The sequence below is a fragment of the Podarcis cretensis genome (assembly GCF_951804945.1).
Source record: "Podarcis cretensis genome assembly, chromosome: 3".
Lineage (NCBI taxonomy): Eukaryota > Metazoa > Chordata > Lepidosauria > Squamata > Lacertidae > Podarcis > Podarcis cretensis.
Window position 1 is genome coordinate 51,622,459 of NC_137172.1, and position 24,776 is coordinate 51,647,234.

At 42.1% G+C, this 24,776-nt stretch overlaps 1 protein-coding gene across 1 annotated transcript in view; it reads right to left on the reverse strand.

The window, feature by feature from the left end:
* Positions 1-5,034: 5,034 nt before the first annotated feature.
* KIF25 (kinesin family member 25) overlaps positions 5,035-24,776 on the reverse strand; it is a 38,870-nt gene continuing 19,128 nt past the window's right edge. Inside the window, exons 9-15 of the mRNA XM_079971359.1 lie at positions 21,456-21,530; positions 19,226-19,375; positions 16,518-16,694; positions 11,759-11,913; positions 9,974-10,177; positions 6,717-6,872; positions 5,035-5,314 (exon numbers count right to left, since the gene is read on the reverse strand). Coding sequence (XP_079827485.1) covers positions 5,157-5,314; positions 6,717-6,872; positions 9,974-10,177; positions 11,759-11,913; positions 16,518-16,694; positions 19,226-19,375; positions 21,456-21,530 — 1,075 coding nt within the window. The 3' untranslated portion in view covers positions 5,035-5,156. The remainder of the gene's footprint in view (positions 5,315-6,716; positions 6,873-9,973; positions 10,178-11,758; positions 11,914-16,517; positions 16,695-19,225; positions 19,376-21,455; positions 21,531-24,776) is intronic.

The following is a 24,776-nucleotide window of genomic DNA, read 5'->3' on the forward strand; positions in this document are numbered from 1 at the left end:
CTCACCATGGGACTGAAACTGCCTTGGTCGCGCTGGTTGATGATCTCCGGCGGGCTAGGGACAAAGGTGAGAGCTGTTTCCTAGTTCTGCTGGATCTCTCAGCGGCCTTTGACACCATCGACCATAACATCCTTCTGGACCGTCTAGAGGGGCTGGGAGATGGGGACACTGTTATACAGTGGTTTCGCTCCTTCCTCCTGGGCCGTGTTCAGAAAGTGGTGGTGGGGGATGAGTGTTCAGACCCTTGGGCCCTCACTTGTGGGGTACCTCAGGGTTCCGTCCTCTCCCCCATGCTTTTTAACATCTATATGAAGCCGCTGGGAGAGATCATCAGGGGGTTTGGACTGGGTGTTCATCAGTATGCAGATGACACCCAGCTCTACCTCTCCTTTAAATCAGAACCAGTGAAGGCGGTGAAGGTCCTGTGTGAGTGCCTGGAGGCGGTTGGAGGTTGGATGGCGGCTAACAGATTGAGGTTGAATCCTGACAAGACAGAAGTACTGTTTTTGGGGGACAGGAGGCGGGCAGGTGTGGAGGATTCCCTGGTCCTGAATGGGGTAACTGTGCCCCTGAAGGACCAGGTGCGCAGCCTGGGAGTCATTTTGGACTCACAGCTGTCCATGGAGGCGCAGGTTAACTCTGTGTCCAGGGCAGCTGTCTACCAGCTCCACCTGGTACGCAGGCTAATACCCTACCTCCCCGCGGACTGTCTCGCCAGAGTGGTGCATGCTCTGGTTATCTCACGCTTGGACTACTGCAACGCGCTCTACGTGGGGTTACCTTTGAAGGTGACCCGGAAACTGCAATTAATCCAGAATGTGGCAGCTAGACTGGTGACTGGGAGTGGCCGCCGGGACCACATAACACCGGTTCTGAGAGATCTGCACTGGCTCCCAGTACGTTTCCGAGCATGATTCAAAGTGTTGGTGCTGACCTTTAAAGCCCTAAACGGCCTCGGTCCTGTATACCTGAAGGAGCATCTCCACCCCCATCGTTCAGCCCGGACACTGAGATCCAGCGCCGAGGGCCTTCTGGCGGTTCCCTCATTGCGAGAAGTGAGGCTACAGGGAACCAGACAGAGGGCCTTCTCGGTAGTGGCGCCCGCCCTGTGGAACGCCCTCCCATCAGATGTCAAAGAGATAAAGAATTACCTGACATTCAGAAGACATCTTAAGGCAGCCCTGTTGAGGGAAGTTTTTAATATGTAATGCTGTACTGTTTTTAACACTGATTGGGAGCCGCCCAGAGTGGCTGGGGAAACTCAGCCAGATGGGCGGGGTATAAATAATAAATTATTATTATTATTATTATTATTATTATTATTATTATTATTAATACCCCACCCATCTGGCTGAGTTTCCCCAGTCACTCTGGGCAGCTCCCAATCGAGTGTTAAAAACAATACAGCATTAAATATTAAAAACTTCCCTAAACAACTATAGTATGCAAATCTAAAACATCTGCATATTATGGGGTGCATAGTACCAACCACCAGAAGGCTGATCGCCAAAGAATTGATGCTTTTGAATTATGGTGCTGGAGGAGACTCTTGAGAGTCCCATGGACTGCAAGAAGATCAAACATATCCATTCTTAAGGAAATCAGCCCTGAGTGCTCACTGGAAGGACAGATCGTGAAGCTGAGGCTCCAATACTTTGGCCAGCTCATGAGAAGAGAAGACTCCCTGGAAAAGACCCTGATGTTGGGAAAGATGGAGGGCACAAGGAGAAGGGGATGACAGAGGATGAGATGGTTGGACAGTATTCTCGAAGCTACCAGCATGAGTCTGACCAAACTGCGGGAGGCAGTGAAAGACAGGAGTGCCTGGCGTGCTCTGGCCCATGGGGTCACGAAGAGAAGGACTCGACTAAACGACTAAACAACAACAAGTACCAACCAACCCTGGAGTCCTGTCACTTCTGACATTCCATCAGGCACTGCCTGCATCATTTCATTCAGAAGAGCTATTAATAGAGGCTCAAACTTCTCAAGATGCTACATTTCCCCCAATATCACATTTTGGCCTTTTGCATTCCTTTGCAAATGGCTGAATCAGTGATGGGAAGAGGCAGAAATGGCAGCTTGCATTGTCGCTCTGAAGAAATCTTGCACACAGCAGAGTGCTAGCAGATGGTTGTAGCTATCCCAGTCCCATTGTAAGAAGAAGCAAGTGAAGCAGAACAGATGCTGGAGGTGATAATCTAGTGGAAGAAAGATTAAGCCTTTCATCCCAGGATAAAAATAGGTACACCATCAGCAGGGCTAAAGGAGGAGAGAAAAAACACTCACTCACGCCTAGCTGGGCCGTTCACACCAAGACATCAAAGCCACACAAAGACTGCCTGAGACAGCCACGTGGTCTAGAGAGTTGTTGCATCTCTTGGAGCAACCACAAGCAAAGTGGGCATTTCAGCAGCCCAGAGTGTGAATGAGAGAGTTATAACGCTCCTGAGATTTAAGCAGGCAATGCCCATATTTTGAAACTTTTCTCTTGAAATATCTTACTGGCTAGAAATAGACTGAGGGGAGGAGGAATGCTTTCAACCCAGGGCATAACGAAGAAGTCAAATGGATAAATCCATTTATCACCATTAGACAAAAATAAAAACTCTTAAGTAGTGAAATGTGCTCGTTTGTGATCCAGAGAATCTGCCAAAATGTTGTCTATTCCTCTTCAGTGCTATGTATGCTACGTTCATTGGAATTATGGGGGAAATGGCAACCTTTGCACACTTTCTTGAGACTACAGGTATGCTTACATGTATACTTGTATTTGAGGTAAAGGCAAATGTAGGCAGCCATTCCTTACATTGCGGTGTACATTCATGTCACCACAATTCAAACTCTCCAAAAGGTCAGAGACCATACCACATACAGCTCCCTGCATAATGCAGCAGCTGGTACATGTTGAAGGGTGAAATTCCAATTGGAGCATGCTATAAAATTTCTGGGTAAATATTTATGCTCAAGAAGGTTAAGAGACTTGGAGTGCTATAAGCTCCAGCCTTCTGGGTCGGCAAACTGCAATTTAAGTCTCCTTGCAGCGACCTGCCAATGACCTCTATCCCAAGTCTGGAGGCAGTTGTGATCACTTGAGGCGTTTTTTAAATATTTTTTTAAAAGAATGAATCATGGGCCTCCATAGAGCATTAAAACAGAACATAAAACAAATGAGATGTTATTAAAGTCCCACCACATACCACCGAATCTCTTGATCTTTAAAGTTGCTTAGTACTGTTTCCCTGCCGTCATATTACTCTAAATCACCATGTGCAGAAAAGATGGCAGCAGAAAGTACTTAAGCAGGGAGAGCTTATTGCCTGTTTCTGCCAATTCTCCCCTTGCCACAAATGTGCAACCCAACATACAGAAAGATTTGGTGGTTCTCTTGCTGAAAGTTGCTACAGAAATGTTAAAATGGTATTCGGTGATGTTCAAATGTTCTGCTTTGAGCACCGTGTGAACTGAATGGCAGATTAGGATCAAGGAGAATGAAATCACATATAGCTGTGAAACTTGCCTTAGGCCAATCCTCACCCTTCATCTAACCAACCTCATGGAGTTGTCATGACGATTCTGATTATGGAAAGATTAATTTCATACATTCTGGTTACTGACACAGTCCTTGGTTCATCGACGTGTCATGTCACCAAATGCAACCTGTGAATCAGATGGTCATATATGGCCAACATCATTTATTTTTGTCCATGTGACTCCATATGGAGAGAAGTGGCATGTGATATGGACTAATCCAGTGGTAGGGAACCACGTAACAGCGGTGGGAAGAGCCAGATGCAAAAGTGGACATAACAATGGATGTGACTCTTACCTTTGCACAGTAGGTTACATTACAGCTACACAAAAGCAGCCAGAGGTTTCCATGCAGACTCCCATCTATCTTACAGAAAAGCAAGAGTTCAAGGACATGTTACAGCCAGGCAAAGACACACACACACACACACACACACACACACACACACACACACACAAAAAAAGGTGTTGTGGTTGTTATTGTTTTTGCTGACTACTATGTTATGTATTTTTGTGTTTTTATATTGTAAACTACCCTGTGATTCTTGGAAGAAGGGCACGATAGAAATTTAAGCAAGCAAACAAACAAAAAACATGACCTAGGAAACCTCCCAGAGGTCATACAGTGAGGTCTGGAGGGGCCTGAGTTTCCTCATCCCTGGACTAGCCCCTTGTGGCAACTCAGAAACAATGTCCTTATTATCCAAGATGTCATAGTATCCTTAAATCTGATTAAGGAAATTAGACATGAGGAAATTACAGCCAATTTATTTTGTGACCAAAATATTTTAAAAAATCACTTGAGACCCTGATATGTTGTAAAGCTCTGAGCAGGAATATTCTCTCGTCTGAAGCTGAATTTCAATTAAGTGTTTTCTCCTTAATAAAAATATCCAAGCAAATGTTTACTCCCCTGTGCTCACTGCCAAGGGAAATTACACAACAGATTTCCTTACTTGCGTTGGCAGTGAGCAGTGAAATAGCCAAGTTTGCTGATAATATCAAACTGTTTGGGGTGGTTAAAACAAAAAGAGATTGTGAGGAGCTCCAAAAGGATATCTCCATCCTGGGTGAATTGTAATTAGAATGGCAGGTGTGATTCAGCATAAGCAATTGTCAAGTGTTGTACACAGGGACAAAAAATCCTAACTTCACATATATACATTTGGGGTCCAAACGGGAAGTGACTGACCAGGAAAGAGATCTGGGGGTTGTAGCAGCTAGCCTGATTAAATTCTTCAAGGTAGATGCCACCCACTGTGCACTGCAATGTGTCTGGCATTCTCTTGTCACTCTGCTTTGTTAGCTAGCAGCACTAAGTAACAGAGATTTCAGCCGTGGGGGGTTCTGCCCTTGTTTTGCTATTCCAAAATGATTTGCCTTGTAAAACATTATCATCCCACTGCTCTCCCAAAAAAGGAATGATAGACATGCTCATCTACCCTTAGTGGTAGCTGTTAACTCATGCAATTATTCTTGGAACAAAGACACACTGCCAAGCAATTTTAGGGCTTGCCAATATGGAGTGCTTATTTTAACTGGCAGTTTTCAGCTTTATGACAACAAGATACATTTCAGTCTGAGGAACTCATTAATAATGCTTCAATCCACAGGAGTCGTGTTTCTTATTTGGACTTGCTCAGCGCTGGTTGGTTTCTTTTCTTTGCGTGCCCTCTCTGAACTTGCCGTGCGCGAGATCCGAACCCCAGGGTTTGCAGTGACTCTGTGATATACTTTTGGCTGGGGGAGACACACAGCACCACCAGCAACTTCGCATCGCCCCCTAAGAAGAACAAACAAGATATACATATTCACAGATTTTTTTTCTCAATAAATTGCAAAATGCTAACCAGAGTAGATCTTGCCCATTTCACAAGGCAAAGCATTTATTTAAGGTAGGGTTAGAAGGGCTAAATAAACACTATTTTTAAGTAAGCTGCTGTGCAAGGCCATAATCTAACTCTGGCATGATTATCTATATGAATCTCAATGTAAGAAGTGCACCCACCCTTTTCTTTTTACGTGGAGGCTCATTTGATAAAATTTGGAGGAGTGCAGGTTTCCCCAAAGACAGACAGCAGAGCCATGTTTCTAGCTGGAAGATGACTGAAATGGCTAGCAGACCAGCCACAATGGCATGCACAGAAAATGACTGCATTCGAGGAAGAAGATTTCAGGGGCAGAACAATATTGGCGTATGCAGAAACAAACACGGCTCTTTCATATCTATATGACTGTATTTGTAGGTGTCTGCATCTGCAGGGGAGTGTTGGCAGAAGAGATAGTAAGGTTTGTGAGAAAATTGTACACCTCCGAATCAGAGTGCAAAGATTAAATTCCAGGGGCCTCATAATGGAAGCCTAGTGGAAATTGCTGGGTTGTGTCTTTTTAATAAGGCTGGTCTCGCAAATGGTGTGGGGAGGAGAAATAGCAGCTTAAGTATAAAGTTAAATAAAAAACTTTGCTGGATTTAAGGAGCATGCCAAAGGCGACACTCTTTCAAAAGTTTGAGTGAACCCAGGTTTCCCGATAATCACATTTTAAATTTGAGAGGACGCTTTTCATTGTGTTCTCACCTCATGAAATTATAAATTTATTCATAATTTCACATTTCCCAGAAAACATGTATGCCTAGTAATGAAAGGTGGTTACAAATGCACATCTCAGTTCACACAAGTACTGTTTTGGGCTTGTTTCAACCTGAGTATAGTTACTTCAGCCCTTTTCTCAGTTTATACTATATAGTTTAATGTTTCTGAATGCCAAAATCAAGTTCTTTGGCCTAATTAAGGGCTTGTGCACAAGATAAAGAAACAGCCAAATAGATAAAATATGCATATGCTAATTTTTGGCATTTATGGAAAGGCTTCCATGTCTTTAGTAGCTACCAAACAGGTAAACCTTCAACAGGTGCAGCTTTTCTCCTCATTGCAATGCAATGGTGGAGAAATCTTTACCTGGTGAATGCATGCTTTCTGCATAGCTGCCAAAGTCTGAAAAGCCGTGTTTGAGCAGGGGGGGAAGCTCACCTCAAAGCCAGAAGACTTCTGACTCAGCATCCTGTTTTATCACCATCTGGGTTTCTTGAATTTAAGATCAAGGTGATAAATATCTCACACAGATGAATTTCAAACTGAATGGAAGAAAGGCTGAACGCAGGAGTTATTAAAACCAGCTCTCCTCACCTATGGAATCCTGAAGTAAATGGGTAAGTTTGCTGTTTCGATATGGCACATGAGAGCGCTGTTCTGATATGGCTCCAAGCACATCGGCCAAAGCAGACAAGCTGCGGTTAATGAAGGATGTCTCTCTCAGGACTGACCCGGTCACACCAGACATGCCTAGTGCACAGGAAAAGAAAACAGAGCAGTGAGAACAAGCACAACTCCATGCTTCCAGACACCTGGATATACAGTACACTTCTCATACAGAGGTTCTCATTACTTTTTGAAGTGATTCTACCAGGTCAACTTCATTTTATTTTAATCCATTCACAAGGGGTGAAAGTTGGCACTGACGATATGGGACAAACCCACTTAAAATAAAACAAAACCTGTTTCAGCTGAATTGACCTCTCCCTCCCATAACCTACAGGGATACCTGAGGACCATTTTTCCTGAGGGGAGGAATTACAGATATGGAAAGAAAAGACAGACAAGCTTAGAGAGCCACTCACCATCTAGCTCAGACTTCCTCAAACATAGCCCTCCAGATGTTTTGAGACTACAATTCCCATCATCCCTGACCACTGGTCCTGCTAACTAAGGATCATGGGAATTGTGGGCCAAAAACATCTGGAGGGACGAGTTTGAGGAAGCCTGATCTAGCTTATAGTGTTTCTGCCGAGGTCTTTCCCTCCACCACTGAAGGAGGAGATCTAGCTTTCAAAAAACACACTTCAAATTAATAAACTTTCCCTTTTTTTAAAAAAAGCTTTTGTAGTCATTGCATTTTTTTTGCTGTTTTATTATGAAGTTTTAATTAATATTTTTAAACGCTTTTTTATAAGTCGCCTTGTGATGTTCACCTGAAAAGCATCATGTATACATCTTAAATAAATAATAAACCAATGTTGACTCTGATAAGACATATATACCAGTCTCACAAGTTGACGATGATGACACATTAAAATTAAATACAGTGGTACCTCGGGTTACAGACGCTTCAGGTTACAGACTCCACTAACCCTGAAATAGTACCTCGGGTTAAGAACTTTGCTTCAGGATGAGAACAGAAATCGTGCTCTGGCTGCGCGGGAGCAGCAGGAGGCCCCATTAGTTAAAGTGGTGCTTCAGGTTAAGAACAGTTTCTGGTTAAGAATGGACCTCCAGAGGTACTTAACCTGAGGTACCACTGTAGTCTAAATGGAAAAGCTGATGTGATTTTATCCAAGCAAAAAAATGTCTTCCAGAAATTGAGCAGAGTTTAGGCTACAATTCTAAACCCATTTATTTGGGACTGAGTCCCACTTAACACAGATGGATTTAATTTTGAATAAACATGCTTAGGATTGTGGTGTTAACCTATTTATTATGTAAAATATTAGCGGGGACAAATTGGCGATAATCACTGCAGTTCATTAATGATGCCGAGTGGTGCCCAATGGAGACCTGGTCTTTCAAAAGAACAGACCAGCAAATGGTTGCCCTCAAGAAGCAGTGGAAACATCACAGGATTGCTCAACTGTATATTGGCTAAAAGGGGGGGGGGGGAGAAGAAAGCTTTAACACCCACAACAAATAATATGTGTATCTTTTAATAGTGTTTTTTTTTTTTATGTGACCAGTGAAAAGAACTCTTGGCAGCAACGTAAAGAGCTCTTTCATAACACGGGTTCAGTTTTCAAAACATTATTTCTGGAATGTTGCATTTGACTGAGAGGCTTTTCTTGGTAAGGAAGCTTGTCCTTTAGGAAATAAATAATCAGGTTTCTGAAAGGACTGCGTTTGAAGAGGAAGAACGCATGGGGGAGGGAGGAGGGAGCCAAAGAAAACAGGAAATTGCTTACAGGATGCATCAACATCCCTCCTGGTATTGTTTTTCATAAGGAGGCTGAAGAAGCCACACTGAATTATGTTGATCTGGACAAATATTTGATGTATTTAAATCATTTGTGAGCTTTAAATTGCAGGCATTCCTAGGTGGTTTAGCACCAGAAAGGTAATACCTATTAAACAGCAGCCTGAACAAACTTTGTGCTGAACTGTGACTGTGCATCAAGGTAGGAAAGGAACTGGGGAATTCAGGCCCCTCTTAACAGCTATGTCACCGAGTGCCCCCTTTGCTTATGCTCCAAGATCAGTGATGGTCAGGAGCTGGGCCTTAAATTTAGGCAAAACAACAGTTTGATGCAATACCGTTCAAAAATTAAAATTAATGGCTACTCTTTTTTAAACAACAACAACAACTGCTAAGGCCTCTTGGCACTAGAAAGTTTTTGAAAGATGCCTGAAAGTCAAAAGTGAGGATGCCTGAAGAATCTCTATTCAAAGAGTATATGGCGTGCATTGCGAATGGACAAAGTAAATGCCACTTTGCTCCAAAACTACCTGAGAAAGCTCATTGTATTGCAGGGGTTGGGAACTAAATCTGACTGTGGGCCAGATACTTAGCTGCCCCGTGGATCAAATTTGACAGGTGTGTAGTTGCACCCATCACCTGATGCCATAATGATATCAGGTGACTAACACCTGTCAGTTGAACAATGCTAAGGGCAACTTCTTCTGAATATGTGATTTCACTGCCAATTAGCTTATTGGTGTTGGGGGCAAAGCTTCAAAGATGCCTTGAAGTCCATGGAGAGGGGAGAATCCATCTTAAAAATGGATTGTTTCCTCCTCCATTGTTTGAATACAAAACACTTCCTCTAGAGACGGAAATTGCTACTAATTTTCATGCAACATGTCACTGGTATTTGGTAAATTACTAACTAAATACTCAATTTAGGAGGGGTGGGGAGCACTCGAGGAATATTTGGTACTAGGGCCTCTACCTAGACCAGCTTTTGAAGATCAGGAAAGAGGCCATCAGTGAATTCTAGGAAAAATGGAAGAGGGGGAGTTAAAAGGCAAATGGATGACTCTGGTGTGATATGGAAGGCATCAAAACACAACGGTAATTTAGCAAAAGATCAGAAAGATTGTAACTAAATAAAACCTTGAAGGTATGTTAATAAAGTTTAGGAGCCCCACTTGGGAACTCTGTAGCTGTTCTTTGCAGGCTAAGCACTTTATGGATCTCAAGTAACCAGTCCACACTCAACAGGCACACGGACCTGACAGTAACAGTTTAACCAGATCCATTTCAGATGTGGTCCTTGGAGCGGAATATGTTGTCCACAGCTTCTACATGCACTAGCTAAATTTACTCAATGCAAACTGATCCCAAGGTAGGTTTCCACCTTCACAAGCATGAATATGTTTTGTCCCAAAGGTTACTTTACCAGCGCATTCGCTGCCAGCCAAATCCACCAGCTGCAGTTTCGTTCTCATTCGCTTAAGTTTTTCTGTAGATTCATTGAAAAACAGCATCGGAGAAGAAGCTCTAGAAGGCAAGGAGGGCTTGTCATCTTTCACTGAGCAAGGAGAAGTGAGGAAATGTTTTCTACCCATCTTTGGACTCGAACGGTCACCTGCCCAGGGAGTTCCTGGGTGAAGGAAAGAAAAATAATGAGAAAAGCTTATTTCTGACCCTGCAGAAGCAAAGTAAGACATGCAGGAGGGGTGGGTAATCTGTTTAGTTCAGTTTCTGGGTTAAGACTAAGGGTGGATCCAGTAATTTTCAAGTGGTTATTATACAGTTGCTGGGCTCTGATTATACACTGTTCTGCTAGCATAGAGATGTATCAAAGATGTGTAGGGAATTGCATCCACTACTCACAAAACCAGATGCAATTGCTCATTCTTATGACCATCTCTAGATAATGGCAATCCCACAACATTGAAAGACTCATAACCAGCATCAGCAGTATTAGCCTTGCTTACAATTCACTTACTGTAGGATATTGCATTGATGGAGAAGAATGCATCAAAGCCTTCTCCATTGTGAACTACTGCAGGAGCCTCAGGTGAGCCCATGTTTACAGGTTATGAGAACTTAAAAAACTTTTTAGTCTTTATGTACTTTGTCTTAGTAACTTGGATAGTTTTGCCAGCTTTCGCTCAGTGTCAGGATCCGGAGTTAGGAGTAGGTCAGCAACAAAAAAACACCAGTGTCAGTGAAGTTAACTCTTTATTCAAAGAAACCAAAACTGTGAAGTCCTAGTGATCACAGCAACTTTTCCCAGTAGGTCTTGCCCCAATGAGACAGTTGCTAGGACTAGAGGTCTCCATCTTCCCACCGCTCCCCAAGACTCCTCCTTTCCTGGGTACTTCCCAAGCAATCTCAGGATCCTTTGTCTAGTCTCTTGTTGTTCATTCCTCTATATGTTCTGGGGGGCCAGGGAGGAGAGGAGCTGGTTGCAGCAGGAAGGGGAGATTCCTTGCCTTCAGCAGCCTGCCTCCTCTCTATTTTCTGTCTCCCTCCCCTTTTTCCTGCCTCTGATTCTGGACAGCTCTCTACCCCAGCCTCTTCCTGCTCACTAAACCCTGTTACCTCTTCAGCTTCCAACACCTTTTCCTTCCTGTCTTCCCCCTTGTCTCCCTCTGACCACTCATCATAATCACATCACCAATCACCTGAATCTGAACTTTACCCCCCTGGGGGTTCCCCAGCTGATACCTCCCACCACTCTTCTGCCTCTAGCTAGTCCATGACACTCAGGTATTTTGTGGGGGGGGAGATGGCATTTTATTATAACAGTTTATAATATTATTTTATTATAGTTCCATTTTTGTGATGAAATTCTATAGAAATGAGCTGTCTAGACCTTTGACTAGAAGAGGAGGGGTATAAATTTAATAAACCTAGCTCAAAACTGGAAAAGCAGGAGTCAGGAGATGTACACTAGACAATGTAGTGTATAGCTAGGAAGGAGCACCCACATGTTAGTCCCAGAATTTCTCCTAGCCCGTGGCTCTCAGGTTTTTCTCCAGCTTGAATTTAAACAATAGGAAATGGTTGCAGTGAGTTTCAGCTTGGAATTCATTGTCAGCATTAAAGCAGACTAGCCAATTACATTTCTGATCTGGTTTAAAGGCTAGATATGAAGGAAAAGCAAAGCAAATACTTTGTATGGGTAGTGGCTACCATGACAATCCTAGAGGTATTCTAGAAACAGGCAACTTACCCAAGTTATCCTCTGAGTCAGCCTTTGTGGTTACTGTCAAGGTTATCACAAGATGAGAACGAGAGGAATGAGCGTGGACAAGTGTCGGGTGTTTGACTCTCAGTTGTAAGCCCTTATTAACTAGTTCCAAAAACTCCACAGCATCTTCAACAGGCCTTACAAAACAAAACATTTTTGCAGGATTTTTAAAAATGCTGCAATTTAAGCATGAGTACAGATCTGCTCACTTCCCCAGGGGTCTCATATTGTCCTAAATATTGTTTCCATTTCCCCACCACCACCGAAAGCATCTGTACTAAAACTGCATGTTTTATATGGTGCATTTGTAAAACAACTAAGTTATTAAGATACAAGGGGTCAATTTTATACCTTGATGCTTTGATTTAAATTGTAACAATCATGGTCAATGAAAAACAACATCTGGGTAACTATGAATAACATTTTGACAGTTTTAGGTGTCAATCTTGAATACTTTCATTGTCCATCAAGACACTATAGTTTTGTACAACTGTGATTTAGATTAATAACAGTGGAACCATTTTTTGCAACACAAATTCTGAGTTACAGATAGGTAGCCGTGTTGGTCTGCCATAGTCAAAACAAAAAAATTCCTTCCAGTAGCACCTTAAAGACCAACTAAGTCAGTTCTTGGTATGAGCTTTCGTGTGCATGCACACGAAAGAATCTGAAGAAGTGTGCATGCACACGAAAGCTCATACCAAGAACTGACTTAGTTGGTCTTTAAGGTGCTACTGGAAGGAATTTTTTTGTTTTGACAAATTCTGAGGACATTCCTGCAACAGTATTCATTTAATTTAACCAAGAACAGGATGAGGAAATCCAGATCTGAGAAGCTCAAAAGGAAGCACATGCCACGCAAAAAAACCATTTCTGCATCATGAATGTATGTATTCAAAAGAAATCTCAGGATTTTTGTTCGTCCTGGGAACCTGGCACAGAGAGAGATTAAAGGTGAAACAGACGTCGCTAAACATGCAAAAACAATTGCAGTGCGTGGTTCAACTTGTTTCCTCCCTGCTTTGAATTATGCACAGCACCTCCAACTGAAATGCAGGGTTTAACAGGAATCGTGAAACAACCTAATTATATGGAGACTGTCGGCTGTAAAAAAAAAAAGATAATATTGTATGATGTGTTGCCAGCTACAAACTAGCATCTCAGTCTGGAGAGAGCATCACTCTTCTGTCATGGATGCCAACCCAAATAAAACTGGTCAGATTTTTCTCATCACTTTTTCTGACTTTGCCCTAGTTAGATTTGTTTTCTAATCTAATTTTTCCTAAGAACTAGTTACAGGTAGGTAGTCGTGTTGGTCTGCCATAGTCGAAACAAAATAAAAGAATTCCTTAGAGACCAACTAAGTTTGTTATTGGTATGAGCTTTCATGTGCATGGTATCTGAAGAAGTGTACATGCACATGAAAGCTTATACAAATAACAAACTTGGTTGGTCTCTAAGGTGCTACTGGAAGGAATTCTTTTTTTTTTTCCTATGTAGTGAGACTTAGCTATTCATATGTCCCAAATATCATCTGAATACCTAATAATACCCAAGAAGGAAGAAATGTCATTGAGAAACCAACAGCACACCAACATTTAGAAAGAGAAATTCTATGTTTTTAACAGAATTTCAATTTTTCTAAAGGGAAGGAAGATGGGAGGAAGACCCTCCTCTGAGGAAGTCAGTGTCCTATTTTCATTTCTGGAGGAGGAGGTACCTCTCCCCTCAACTCTCAGACACTTCAGTTTAAGGGTGCTGTAGACAGTTGCCTGCATGCAAAATCAGCAGCTTGAAGACAGCATGAAAAGCATCTGCCACATGGGGTGGGAGACGGCTGAGGAGTTACATTCTGGGTTCACATGGGAGTCAAATGGGACTCAATACCCCTTGACCGGTATTACAGATTGCTCAATCTATAAAAGAAAGAACTGGCAGCTCCCTTTCACCATGGTGGCAAATGTTCGCTCAGAGGGAACGTACTCAAAGGCTAAATGCAAAGAAAAGCACCCACCTGCTTTGCATAGCCAAAAAAACCAAAGAGCACCTTTGGTTCCCACTGGATATCAACATGCTATTTCTATAATCAGGTTAGGAGAATGTAACCAATACGGTAGCCTATGTGCCAGAAGGTTTCAAGAACAAACTCCCAGCGTGCAATGTCTCCGAAGGAAAAGCACAACCATTCTTCCTTGGCTATAGATGAAACACTACTCAAAACCCCCATAACTTACTTTCGACTCTTTAGAATAAGGGTGGCCAATCACCATGGTTCCCTTATTTTGTTTTGATTTGTCTTTCATTTTCCAGCTTTTTTGTATAAATACTTAATATTATGTGTTTATTAATGTTTTCCCTAAATGCATTGAATTTAAGACACATTTTTATACATCTAGCAGGATGGTGTATATATATAGAGAGAGAGAGTGTGTGTGTGTGTGTCTTGGACACAAACGTTTCTATAAAAGGAGCTTTTTCTTCCCTGAAATTTCTAAAAACTGCATAATAAAAAAACTGCAATAAAAACAAAGCCTCCCAAACAATGGAAAGAAAAAGGGAATCTTATGCTTGCCAGTTTTCTACCACATGACACATATTCCAGCTTGCAGCAGATTTCTCCCTCACTAAATCACAGGACAAGGATGACTCAAGAGTGATACTACAGGCCTCAAGATTTCAAATACAAGCCATAAATTTATTGGACAGAAAGCATAGGCAATGAATTGTAGGAGGATCACAGAAGTTGAATACTTTAGTTAATTGACCTATGGCTGTGTGGAACTGGGGTAGGTCAATTTGGTGAGAAAGATGATAAATAAGACTTTGGGAATCTATTACTTTGGTAAATTAGTTTTATCAAATGGCAACTGCCATCTTTCCTCATAATACACAAAATAAAGGCTACAGTCACTATATAGATTCTTTTAGTGAATTCTGTAGTCAGTGCTTAGCCACTGACCATGTTTGGATGACCATATCTTAGCTTATTTAGCTGAGATATGCAAGAGGAGCTTTTGAACTATTCCCTTTGCCAGGAACCAGATTAGATCAGAAAGCCTCTAATTAACCAGTTTCTTGTTTCATCTTAATTAGGAAATGATGGTTCCCAGCTTCAGAACAAACTAAAATATTAAGCCACAGCTTGAAGTTGGTATAATAGCCTGCCTTTTTCCAAAGTAGGTAGCCATGTTTTGGTTGATTAGAGGGTTCTTGGTTTAAACATGGCTTGAGTGAAGGGGCTCCATGCATAACCAAAGGGTTGAGCAGATCTCAGTTTAATAAGCCAAAATATGATCATTCAAACCAAGTCAGACCCTTTCAGCCAATAAGAAATAAATGTAAGAGTTATCTCTTGGCAGAGCAAACCAAGAAGGAAAAATGTAACATGTGACCAGGCACTAGAAATTATGGTATTAGTTGATGACAACAGCTATGCTTTCTCAATATTGTGATAACTTGGTCTGCTCAGCTGTTACCTTGGGGTCCCTTCTAAATCTACAAAGTCTGATTTCCTCTTTCTCCTTCCAAATAAATCATGAATTTATTGTTTTAAAATTGGTTTTTATTACACTGAATCCTAAACTTTTTGTCCTTAGGTATAAACATTATGAAGAAAATCCACTGAGCCAGAATATTAGACTTCAGAAACGTTCAGATCCCTGATTGCAGAAAGAGCCATTAAAAAAAAATTCTCAGTGGTCCCCAATTTTCTGTGGGGTGATCAATTTATGCAGAATACAAAACCAAACGGAGGGAATTATGTCTGCTCAACCCTCCAGCACATTTGGTGTATTTTTAATCAAGGATTTTTGGCAATAATACAGAACCACATAAACAAAGCTTGAGTGGTTTGCTTATGTTAGTGAAACCCACAGACAAAAATACTGTCTTAAATTATCTCTTTTGTGGGTGTAGTATATTATAGTTTATGAAGGAAATAAAAGGTCTGTTGTGTCTGCCTTCTAGGCCTCCCCCCCCCCCAAAAAAGCATAAGAAATGCTTATGTTGTGTATTGTGACTACAGGAGTTTAAGAAGAGAGGGGGGAAATCACATTTCCACTGGGAATAAAAACAGTTATGGTTTTCTGTGGAATTTTACCATCTGAAACTGTTTTCAAAGCAAAAAAACTAAACAAAACCCTGAAACCCTTTCCTGCTTTCAACTATAATGAATTTCCAAGTATAGGCAAAGTTACAATATGTCCCCCTCCCCTCCCCGCCTAGAGAGCAAATAAGATTGAGACACTCCAAATCCTGAAAAACATTAGCTGGCAAGAGATCCCCAGGTGGGGGAACATTCAGAAAATATGTCTTAACACACGCACACAAATAAAAAGGGGGTGGGCAGAAAAAGTCATACAGTGGTGCCCCGCAAGACGAATGCCTCGCAAGACGAAAAACTCGCTAGGGTTTTCCGTTTTTCGAGTTGCTTCGCAAGACGAATTTCCCTATGGGCTTGCTTCGCAAGACGAAAACGTCTTGCAAGTTTGCTTCCTTTTTTCTTAAAGCCGTTAATACCCAGGGAATCCGCGCTCTGCAAGACGAAAAAATCGCTAAACGAAAAAACTCGTGGAACAAATTAATTTCATCTTGCGAGGCACCACTGTATTGCAGTGATGCTAACGAGTAACAAATGAGTATGAAAAGCAAGTTGATCTTAACAATGTTATACAGATTAGCATTTTTTGTCACCGACACAGGCTGCATGACTTCTTGGTCACAGATGCACAAGAGTACTCACTCATGGGTAAGAAGTGGGATATCGCTTTTTCCTTCCTTATTTGTGATTATGTCCCTTTTGACACCACTCATTCTTCCATAGCTGTCTTTGGCCAGAAGATCAAAAACTTCATTATTATATACTTCCACGACAGAAACCTCAACCCAATGGCTTCCTAGTGGCTTTTCTGAAAGGAGTCTGAAAAAGGAGTGGGGAGAGCTTTAGCGACTGAAACAAAACCCTGAATAAACTAGGCTTGTGATCTAGGGGACTATTAAAAGCCTGACTTAAGCGCTTATCTAAATACCCCAAACTTCCTAACCATGAGCATGCATGAGAAACCCAGCCCATTATGCTGCGGCTGTGATATACTGGGACAACTCTGTTGACAATACGCTTCAGTTGCACAGGCTCCACAGTTGCAATATCTGTGCAAAAAGTACAACTTGAAAAGGAAAAGAGATTTGTTGATGAAATTAGCAATGCCAACAACGACTGCAAGATCTTTAATGTTGACATTCCCAGCCAGCGGTGGAAGAAGCTGTTTGGGTGCCAGGGGCGGGGCAAGCTGCCCATTGGGGTGGGGCGCACCACAGGGCCTCCGGAGTCTGCCTGCCTCCTTCCACTCAGCCACCCTATAGCTGGGGGGGAGGCAGCGGGCGGACCGTTTGGGCAGCGCAGAGCCTGCGCGCACCCAAGTCACCACGTCTCTCTTAGGAGAGACGCGTGGCTCGGGCACACTGCAGGCCCCACGGTGAGTGCCAGCCGGCATTCTGTCACCCCCCTCAGTGGTGACACCCGGGGCAGACCACACCCACCACACCCCTTTCCTCCGCCCCTGTTCTCAGCCATTTCCACATGGCATTGGTGGGTCATCAGGCTACTGCAGGCAGTGAAGCAACAGATGACAAGCAAAGTTGCACTGTCCTGTGTATGAGAAATCCATCCTAGGTGCACATGGATGTAAAAGAGGCAGGCCTTACTGCACATGTGCAAGGGATGGAAAACATAGCATATTATGGGCTGTATCCCATGTTAGTCATACTCAGAGTAGATCCACTTAATGGACATGGCTCACTTAGGTCCATTAATTTCAAAGAGTCTACTCCAATTCGAACTTATTTGGATACAGCCCCGTGTCTCTAAACACCATTTAAAAATTCAAACAACCCCTAGATATGTAACGAAACCTTTCTGTGCCACAGACTGTACTTGTTTGCCCATACAACAGACTGCATGGTGGCTTAGAGTTCTTTAAATTCCTGCCCCCTCCCCATTTCACATATGGGACAACCAGAAGGGAATATTCATGATGAACTTATGACCAAGAATAAACCATTCTTAGGGACCCTGTGAGGATAAACGAGGTTATATTTACACTAACCAATTTTTTGCATGGTATTTTATAGTACCAGTAGCCCATGTAATTTGCTGTAATCTGTCCAGTTAATCCGATTTTTGATACCAGTTACCTTCACTTTGATCAGAACATATTGGGTTAGATCCAAACATGCCCCTTTGTAAGTGAAATAGAAGAGGAGTTTGGATTTGATATCCCACTTTATCACTACCCAAAGGAGTCTCAAAGCGGCTAACATTCTCCTTTCCCTTCCTCCCCCACAACAAACACTCTGTGAAGTGAGTGGGGCTGAGAGACTTCAAAGAAGTGTGACTGGCCCAAGGTCACCCAGCAGCTGCATGTGGAGGAGCGGAGACGCGAACCCGGTTCCCCAGATTACGAGACTACCGCTCTTAACCACTACACCACACTGGCTCGAGCAGAAGGGGTTTTCTCAAGGTGTATACTACTGTAAAGTTTTATACGGGGTCTGTTAGCAACCAGGTATTGTGCAATCTCTTGCACAAGAGCTGAAGTCGTATGCTTGAGCTAAGTCTGTGTTGTGCAAAATCTTCTACTAGCTCTTGTGCAATAGTTTACAGCACAGCACAACTACCAAAATTTATTCTGTTGGTGGATCTCTGGATGCAACTCATTATCTTTTCAACATACATTTCAGCCTATTTATGCACAAATGCCGTGATTCACCAGGCCTCAGTGATATAAACTCATTTCCATTTTAACTGCCAGTAATCCTGCATGCTCCTGGCTATATCTGAAAGGGCACGCGGCTTCCTGTGTGCACATCTGGCTTTTTTATTTTTTAAATAAGCCTGCCCCCAAAATTCAAAGAACAGCCTCATAATTGTAAGAGAAGGAAGAACATATGTAGAGTAAATGCACAAAGCCCTGACTGAGAACCACAAAGAACAATGAGGAAGGAGGGGGAATATCAGACATTGCAACAGAGATGGGCTTGTGCAGAAATACTCTGAAATAAGAATTGTAATTAATTTTGTATACTGAAAATAGAAAGAATTTGCCATCAACTGATTTATCTGTGCATATTGATGATTGGCTTAAATGTCTACTCTGACAAGCCACAAGTCCCACCCTTTTTGTCTTTCCATTCCATGGATTACTCAGAGTACTGAGATGGGTTGGTGACCACAGGAGAGCAGGAATCCTCCATAATGGTCCTGAAGTTGTGGAACACTCTGTGTGAGAGATGAACCTATTAAGACTGCATTTAGCTTTTTTCTGCTTCTCATCTCCCCGGATGCAACTGCTGTACTGCACATTGAGAAACTCTGAATTGAGAGGAAGATACTAAATGGACTAAACAGATGAAATAAATAAATATAACACTGTCATCTGCTGTCATCCATACCTGAATACTTCTTCACTAGCTCTAGGAATAATTCCTAAGTCTTGCTCGTCTTTCATGGAGAAAGTGAAATTACTCTCAGACTGTGGACCCAACATGGTGTGCGTTTTCCCGCTTCCAGTCTGTCCGTAAGCCATAATGCACACATTGTACCTGCAAAGAAGAAAAGCAAGATTCTCAAAGCCAACAGCTACTATTGATCGAAGCTGGAAACTGTTGAGAAGAAAATTCATTTTCCAGCTTTCTAATAACTTCACACAAAAGTTCACAGAACTTGCTAATTCCAAAACACTGCAATATACGCTCTCTCTCTCTCCCTCCACCCCTCCTGGAAATTCCACAGTGGGGAGAAGAAATCCACTTGGAATGGATGGGCAAAATCCATTTTTTTCCTTCCCTTCTATGGAGAAAACAGGAAAATGGGAGCGGGGTGGGGGAAGCAAGGGAGGGCAGAAGCGAGGACAGACAATTGCTCCAGAACAGGGCTGTTTCCTTTTGTAACAAGAGTCCTTGGTTTACTTTTGATGGAGGCAAGTTGTGGAATACAATTTAGCAGCCACAGAACTCTGCAGGATCATCTGGAAGGACGCTTTTAGCTCGTGATATAGGCCAGTTTAAGGTGATCAGTGTTGCTGGGAAGGGATACTTTTCAAGAGCTCTCTGCAATCTCAGGAGCATTCTCTGCTCTTTAAATGGAAGCCTAGTAACAGTACATTTGAAGTTAGATATGCCTTGCAGCCAGGATTTTCACATAGCTAGAATGTGTGTGTGTGTGTGTGTGTGTGTGTGAGAGAGAGAGAGAGAGAGAGAGAGAGAGAGAGAGAGAGGCAGGCATAACATTACATTGCTCAATCCCTCATAAACTTTTGAAACCAGTTTTTTACCATTTCAAATGAAACAGACATTGTGAGCAAAACATTTATGGCACAGCTAGAACTGTATTGTACAGCTCACAAGATTTAACAGGCCATCCCTGCCCCAAAATAAGATTCCACCTTTTCCCATTGTTTTGACCCAGATTGCAAAACTCAGCTGAACATTTAATTTAGATAGTTATGCCTTTTTACGATATCTCCTGGCGGTGTTCCAGATAGCCCCTTAAAATGAGAGATGAGGAGGATGCTTGTATATCATACAGAGGAAAGAAAATGTGTGGATCTGGTCCTGGGAAAGGGATAAGAATCTACAAGGTATTGCAGATCCAGCATTGTGAACTCAGGAAGCAGAAACCACATATTCAAGCTCTTTTCTGAAAGTAAGGCTAGGCACTCCTTGAAGAAGAAAAAAATAGTAAGCTCCTTTTATGTGCCATTGTTTATTTGGACCACTTTATGAATCATGACTGCCTATTGAGAGAGAGGGATCCAGAATTTAATCTAAGATGTGGAGAGCACCACTACATCCAATTCCACTATACTTCAAACAGGTTAGTTCCAGGTGACTGTCAAAATTTAAAACATCCAGCATCAACCACACAATTCCCCCCACCCCCGCTTACACCTTTAGTGCAGAAATGTTCACCAGCTTTCTCATAAGGTGATGTTACAGATCACTCATGGCTCATACCACAAACGGTCAGAAGAGGCAGCAAGCTCAAAGTCAAAACACTGCGCCTGTTCCACATTTTACAGATGGGAGATTGATCAAAAACATGGCTGGTAGAGGGACCTCATCTTTTCCAGACAAACAATCTGCTTTTGTTTAAATGGTGTGTCCTGAAAAGGCATGAAGTACTTTTGTTTCCAATAACAGAACATTTCCTGAATGGCTGAGGGGGGGAGAAGCAAAGAAAAAAAGCCATGTTTCAGGGAACCTATTTTAAACAGAAACTGGCTTCGGGCAGAAGATGCTTCCCTAATCTGCGTGCATAACTGCACTGGAGTTAGCAGAAAACTTGGTAGTAGGAATTTTGGAAAGAACATTTAACGCCTCCTCCCCTCCCTTCTAGGACACGTGCTGTTGTTTTCTAAATGGACCCAAAAGAGGCAACTTATGGATCCCTATAGCAAGACACCAGATTTGCTGTTTCTTCTGATGGTCTTTAATTCATCATAGTTTTAATGTACCATATCAAAGTCTAGGAGAAAAGAAGGACTCCCTACTTTTGTGGCAGGTGCATTAACTCCTTGGTAGGGTTTACACCTTTGTGTTCTCTCTCTCTCTATAAGAAACAGACTATCTTTGAGACTGTTGCTACCCTGTTAGAAGCACTTCCCTTCCCTTTTCAACTCACCCATCCAACAGAGATGTTAACAAAGGGGCTACATCTGCAAACACCGTCACTTGAGAATCAGAAGCACTGTAAACTCTGTAGATGTAAAATACAAATCAGTCATTGTGGCAAAATGGTCTGGGAATGTTTGCAGTGAAGAAAGAAGAACAAAGAACAGAGCAGCATTATTCACTGAAATCTCCAATATTGTGAAACAATTTCTTCAGAAGCACTAAGATCTATGGAAGGGAATTACTCACGCCTGCTCTTAAGCTGGTTTAGACATCAGGAAATTAAACAGAGTTGAGCCACAATTCTATTCCAGTAGCCAGATGCAAGGAGTCTAAAGTGTTCTGGACATTGCCAAGGAGGACCTTGTCCAATCCTAGCTATTTCTAGAGACACAGACTAGGCTGTGATATGTTTTCATTCAGTCCCCCCCCCATTGTTTTTATTTTAATGTCTGCACACAGAAGCATGTTACTTGGATTCTAGCTTCATTTTTAACATCTGTGCTGTGGTGGCTTTGCTGAGATTTTGGAAGGAATTCTGTGGCTGGGGGCGGGGAGGCCTACAGTTAGGTACCATAGTTATGACCAAGTTGGTACTTTTGCAAGAATCTAGATGATGTATATGGATCAGTTAGTATTCATCAACACCCAGCTTGCCTTCCATGGTAGGGAAATAAGCGGAATATCATAAGGCTGCTTCATATCATATGGTCGCCACACCACACTGGAAATAGACCGATGTGGATTCAGATTATGGGCCAACACAATGTCAGAGGCTTGCTGCAGAGCTCATGATGAGGTGGGACAAATAGGAATGGGGGAGAAATTTAATTCAGTTTCCATTTCAATGTGAACCTATCTAATGCCACAGTTTCCCGAACAATAAGCAAACCGAAACACAGCCAACTTTAGAAATTGGCACTCCTCTGAATTTTGCAATGGACTTTTGCTGCCAAGAAATGTGTACAAAGAGTAAAGTGTACATGGAATGCATTTACTAACGAAGCTAAAACCAAAAATGCATTTTATTAGGGAAAACTGCTTGGCAAATATGCATATATCAGGAAAAAGTGCTTACAAAAATGTGCATATTAGGAGAAATGTGTACTAAAATGCTGATGAAAATTCATGAGGATTAAAAAAAAACACAACCCTTACAAACAGATGTGGAGAACTGAACTTAATACTGCAAAAATGAGAAACTTGAGAGAAACCTAAGCTGTCAGCTACTCATCCCTAAAGACAAAATGGTAATTTAACACCATGCCATTATTAAGTAGCAGCCCAAGGTAATAAGACAGCATAGTCTTCAAGAGCTGATCTCTGCTAGGAATGCCATGGGTTCAAATGAGTGATTGCCACTTAAAACTCTCAGTAATAGGACACAGCAGCAGTATGTGTTTTAGGGCTGGTGCAATATTTAATGGGGGCAAGTTTTCCCACAAAACTATTGAGAGTAGTCACAGGATAAAACTTTACTTTCTTAAATACCAGTACATTTTCTAAGGGGTTATGCTTGCATGGTGATAGGGAACTTGCTTCATTAAGGTTCTGTCTGATGGGTGTTTAAATGGGATGTAATTAGGCACACTAGCTTCATTTTGTGTCAATGAACAATTCAGATCTGCTTTCCTGCTCCAGTTAATGAACGCAAAGCAATCTCAAGCGACTTGCTCGTGCAAAATGACATTGGTCTACCTTCCTCTTCCAGCCACATGCTCTTTAATGTTAATTTGATCCTGAACATTGAAAGCCATTTTTAGTTTGTTTCATTATTGTTTTATTTACTATCCGCTAATAAAAGTATCTGGGGAAAAACATAAAATACTGAAAAGCTGTATCTTTTTTTCCTGCTGAAATAGAACCAAGCATTTCGACATTTATTAGTTCCACTAAAAAGCTGCTAAAAAAATAGACATTTGAAGTTCATAAGAACCATATGCTCTTCTGCTTGTAAGAATAAGCTGCATGGGGACACTGAAAAACACACTTCCAAGAGCTACATTCTTTGAAAGGATTTACTATTCTAACCTTCATCTTTTTTGGCGGGTGGTGGGGAAGGAACTAAACACACACTGCTGCACATATGGCATGTTCTGTAAAGGTAAAGGACTCCTGGATGGTTTAGTCCAGTCAAAGGCGACTATGGGGTTGCGGTGCTCATCTCACTTTCAGGCCGAGGGAGCCAGTGTTTGTCCACAGATAGCTTTCCAGGCATGACTAAACCATTTCTGGAGCAATGGGACATGATGACGAGTGCCAGAGCACACAGAAACGTCATGTAACAATACAGTGGTACCTCGGGTTAAGTACTTAATTTGTTCCAGAGGTCCGTTCTTAACCTGAAACTGTTCTTAACCTGAAGCACCACTTTAGCTAATGGGGCCTCCTGCTGCCGCCACGCCACCGGAGCCCAATTTCTGTTCTTATCCTGAAGCAAAGTTCTTAACCTGAAACACTATTTCTGGGTTAGCGGAGTGTGTAACCTGAAGTGTATGTAACCCGAGGTACCACTGTATTTTGAACTGGTAACACAGCCTCCTGTATTAAAATACAAAGAACTGGGTCCTTCATCCATATGAACTGATCAGGGAGGCACTGCCCATGACAGGAATATAAGGCAGCTGGATCTTCGCATAGTAATATTTTTCAGTTATTATCAGAAAATGAGATACTTAGAATGTGTGAAGACATTTATTTACTGGTAAACAGCACAGGTAAAAAGCACTAAGAAAGCTGAATAGGACAACTATTTCTAACCCATTAACTGCGGGCAGATAGCAAAATATGTGTGCCTTTGGTTGTTATCCCCATGCATCGATCTACAGTGGTACCTCAGGTTACATACGCTTCAGGTTACATACGCTTCAGGTTACAGACTCCACTAACCCAGAAATAGTACCTCAGGTTAAGAACTTTGCTTCAGGATGAGAACAGAAATTGTGCTCCGGCGGCACGGCGGCAGCAGGAGGCCCCATTAGCTAAAGTGGTGCTTCAGGTTAAGAACAGTTTCAGGTTAAGAACGGACCTTCGGAACGAATTAAGTACTTAACCCAAGGTACCACTGTATTGGTATTTTAAGCCACACTGTTCCCTAAATCCACTTAGATTATCACTGTCCCCTATGTGACTGCAATAGTAATAGCTCCATGGGGAAACATCATGGAGAAGCAGCATGTATGTGAAGGGAAACTTCATCTGAGCACCAGATTAACCCTAGTGGCATCAATCTACTTTTCAAATATAGAAGAATAAAACATTTCTTCCTTCAGAGAGAATTCAGAATTTCATTTTGTTTCTTGGTTGTAAGTCTTGAAGATTCATGAGGAAG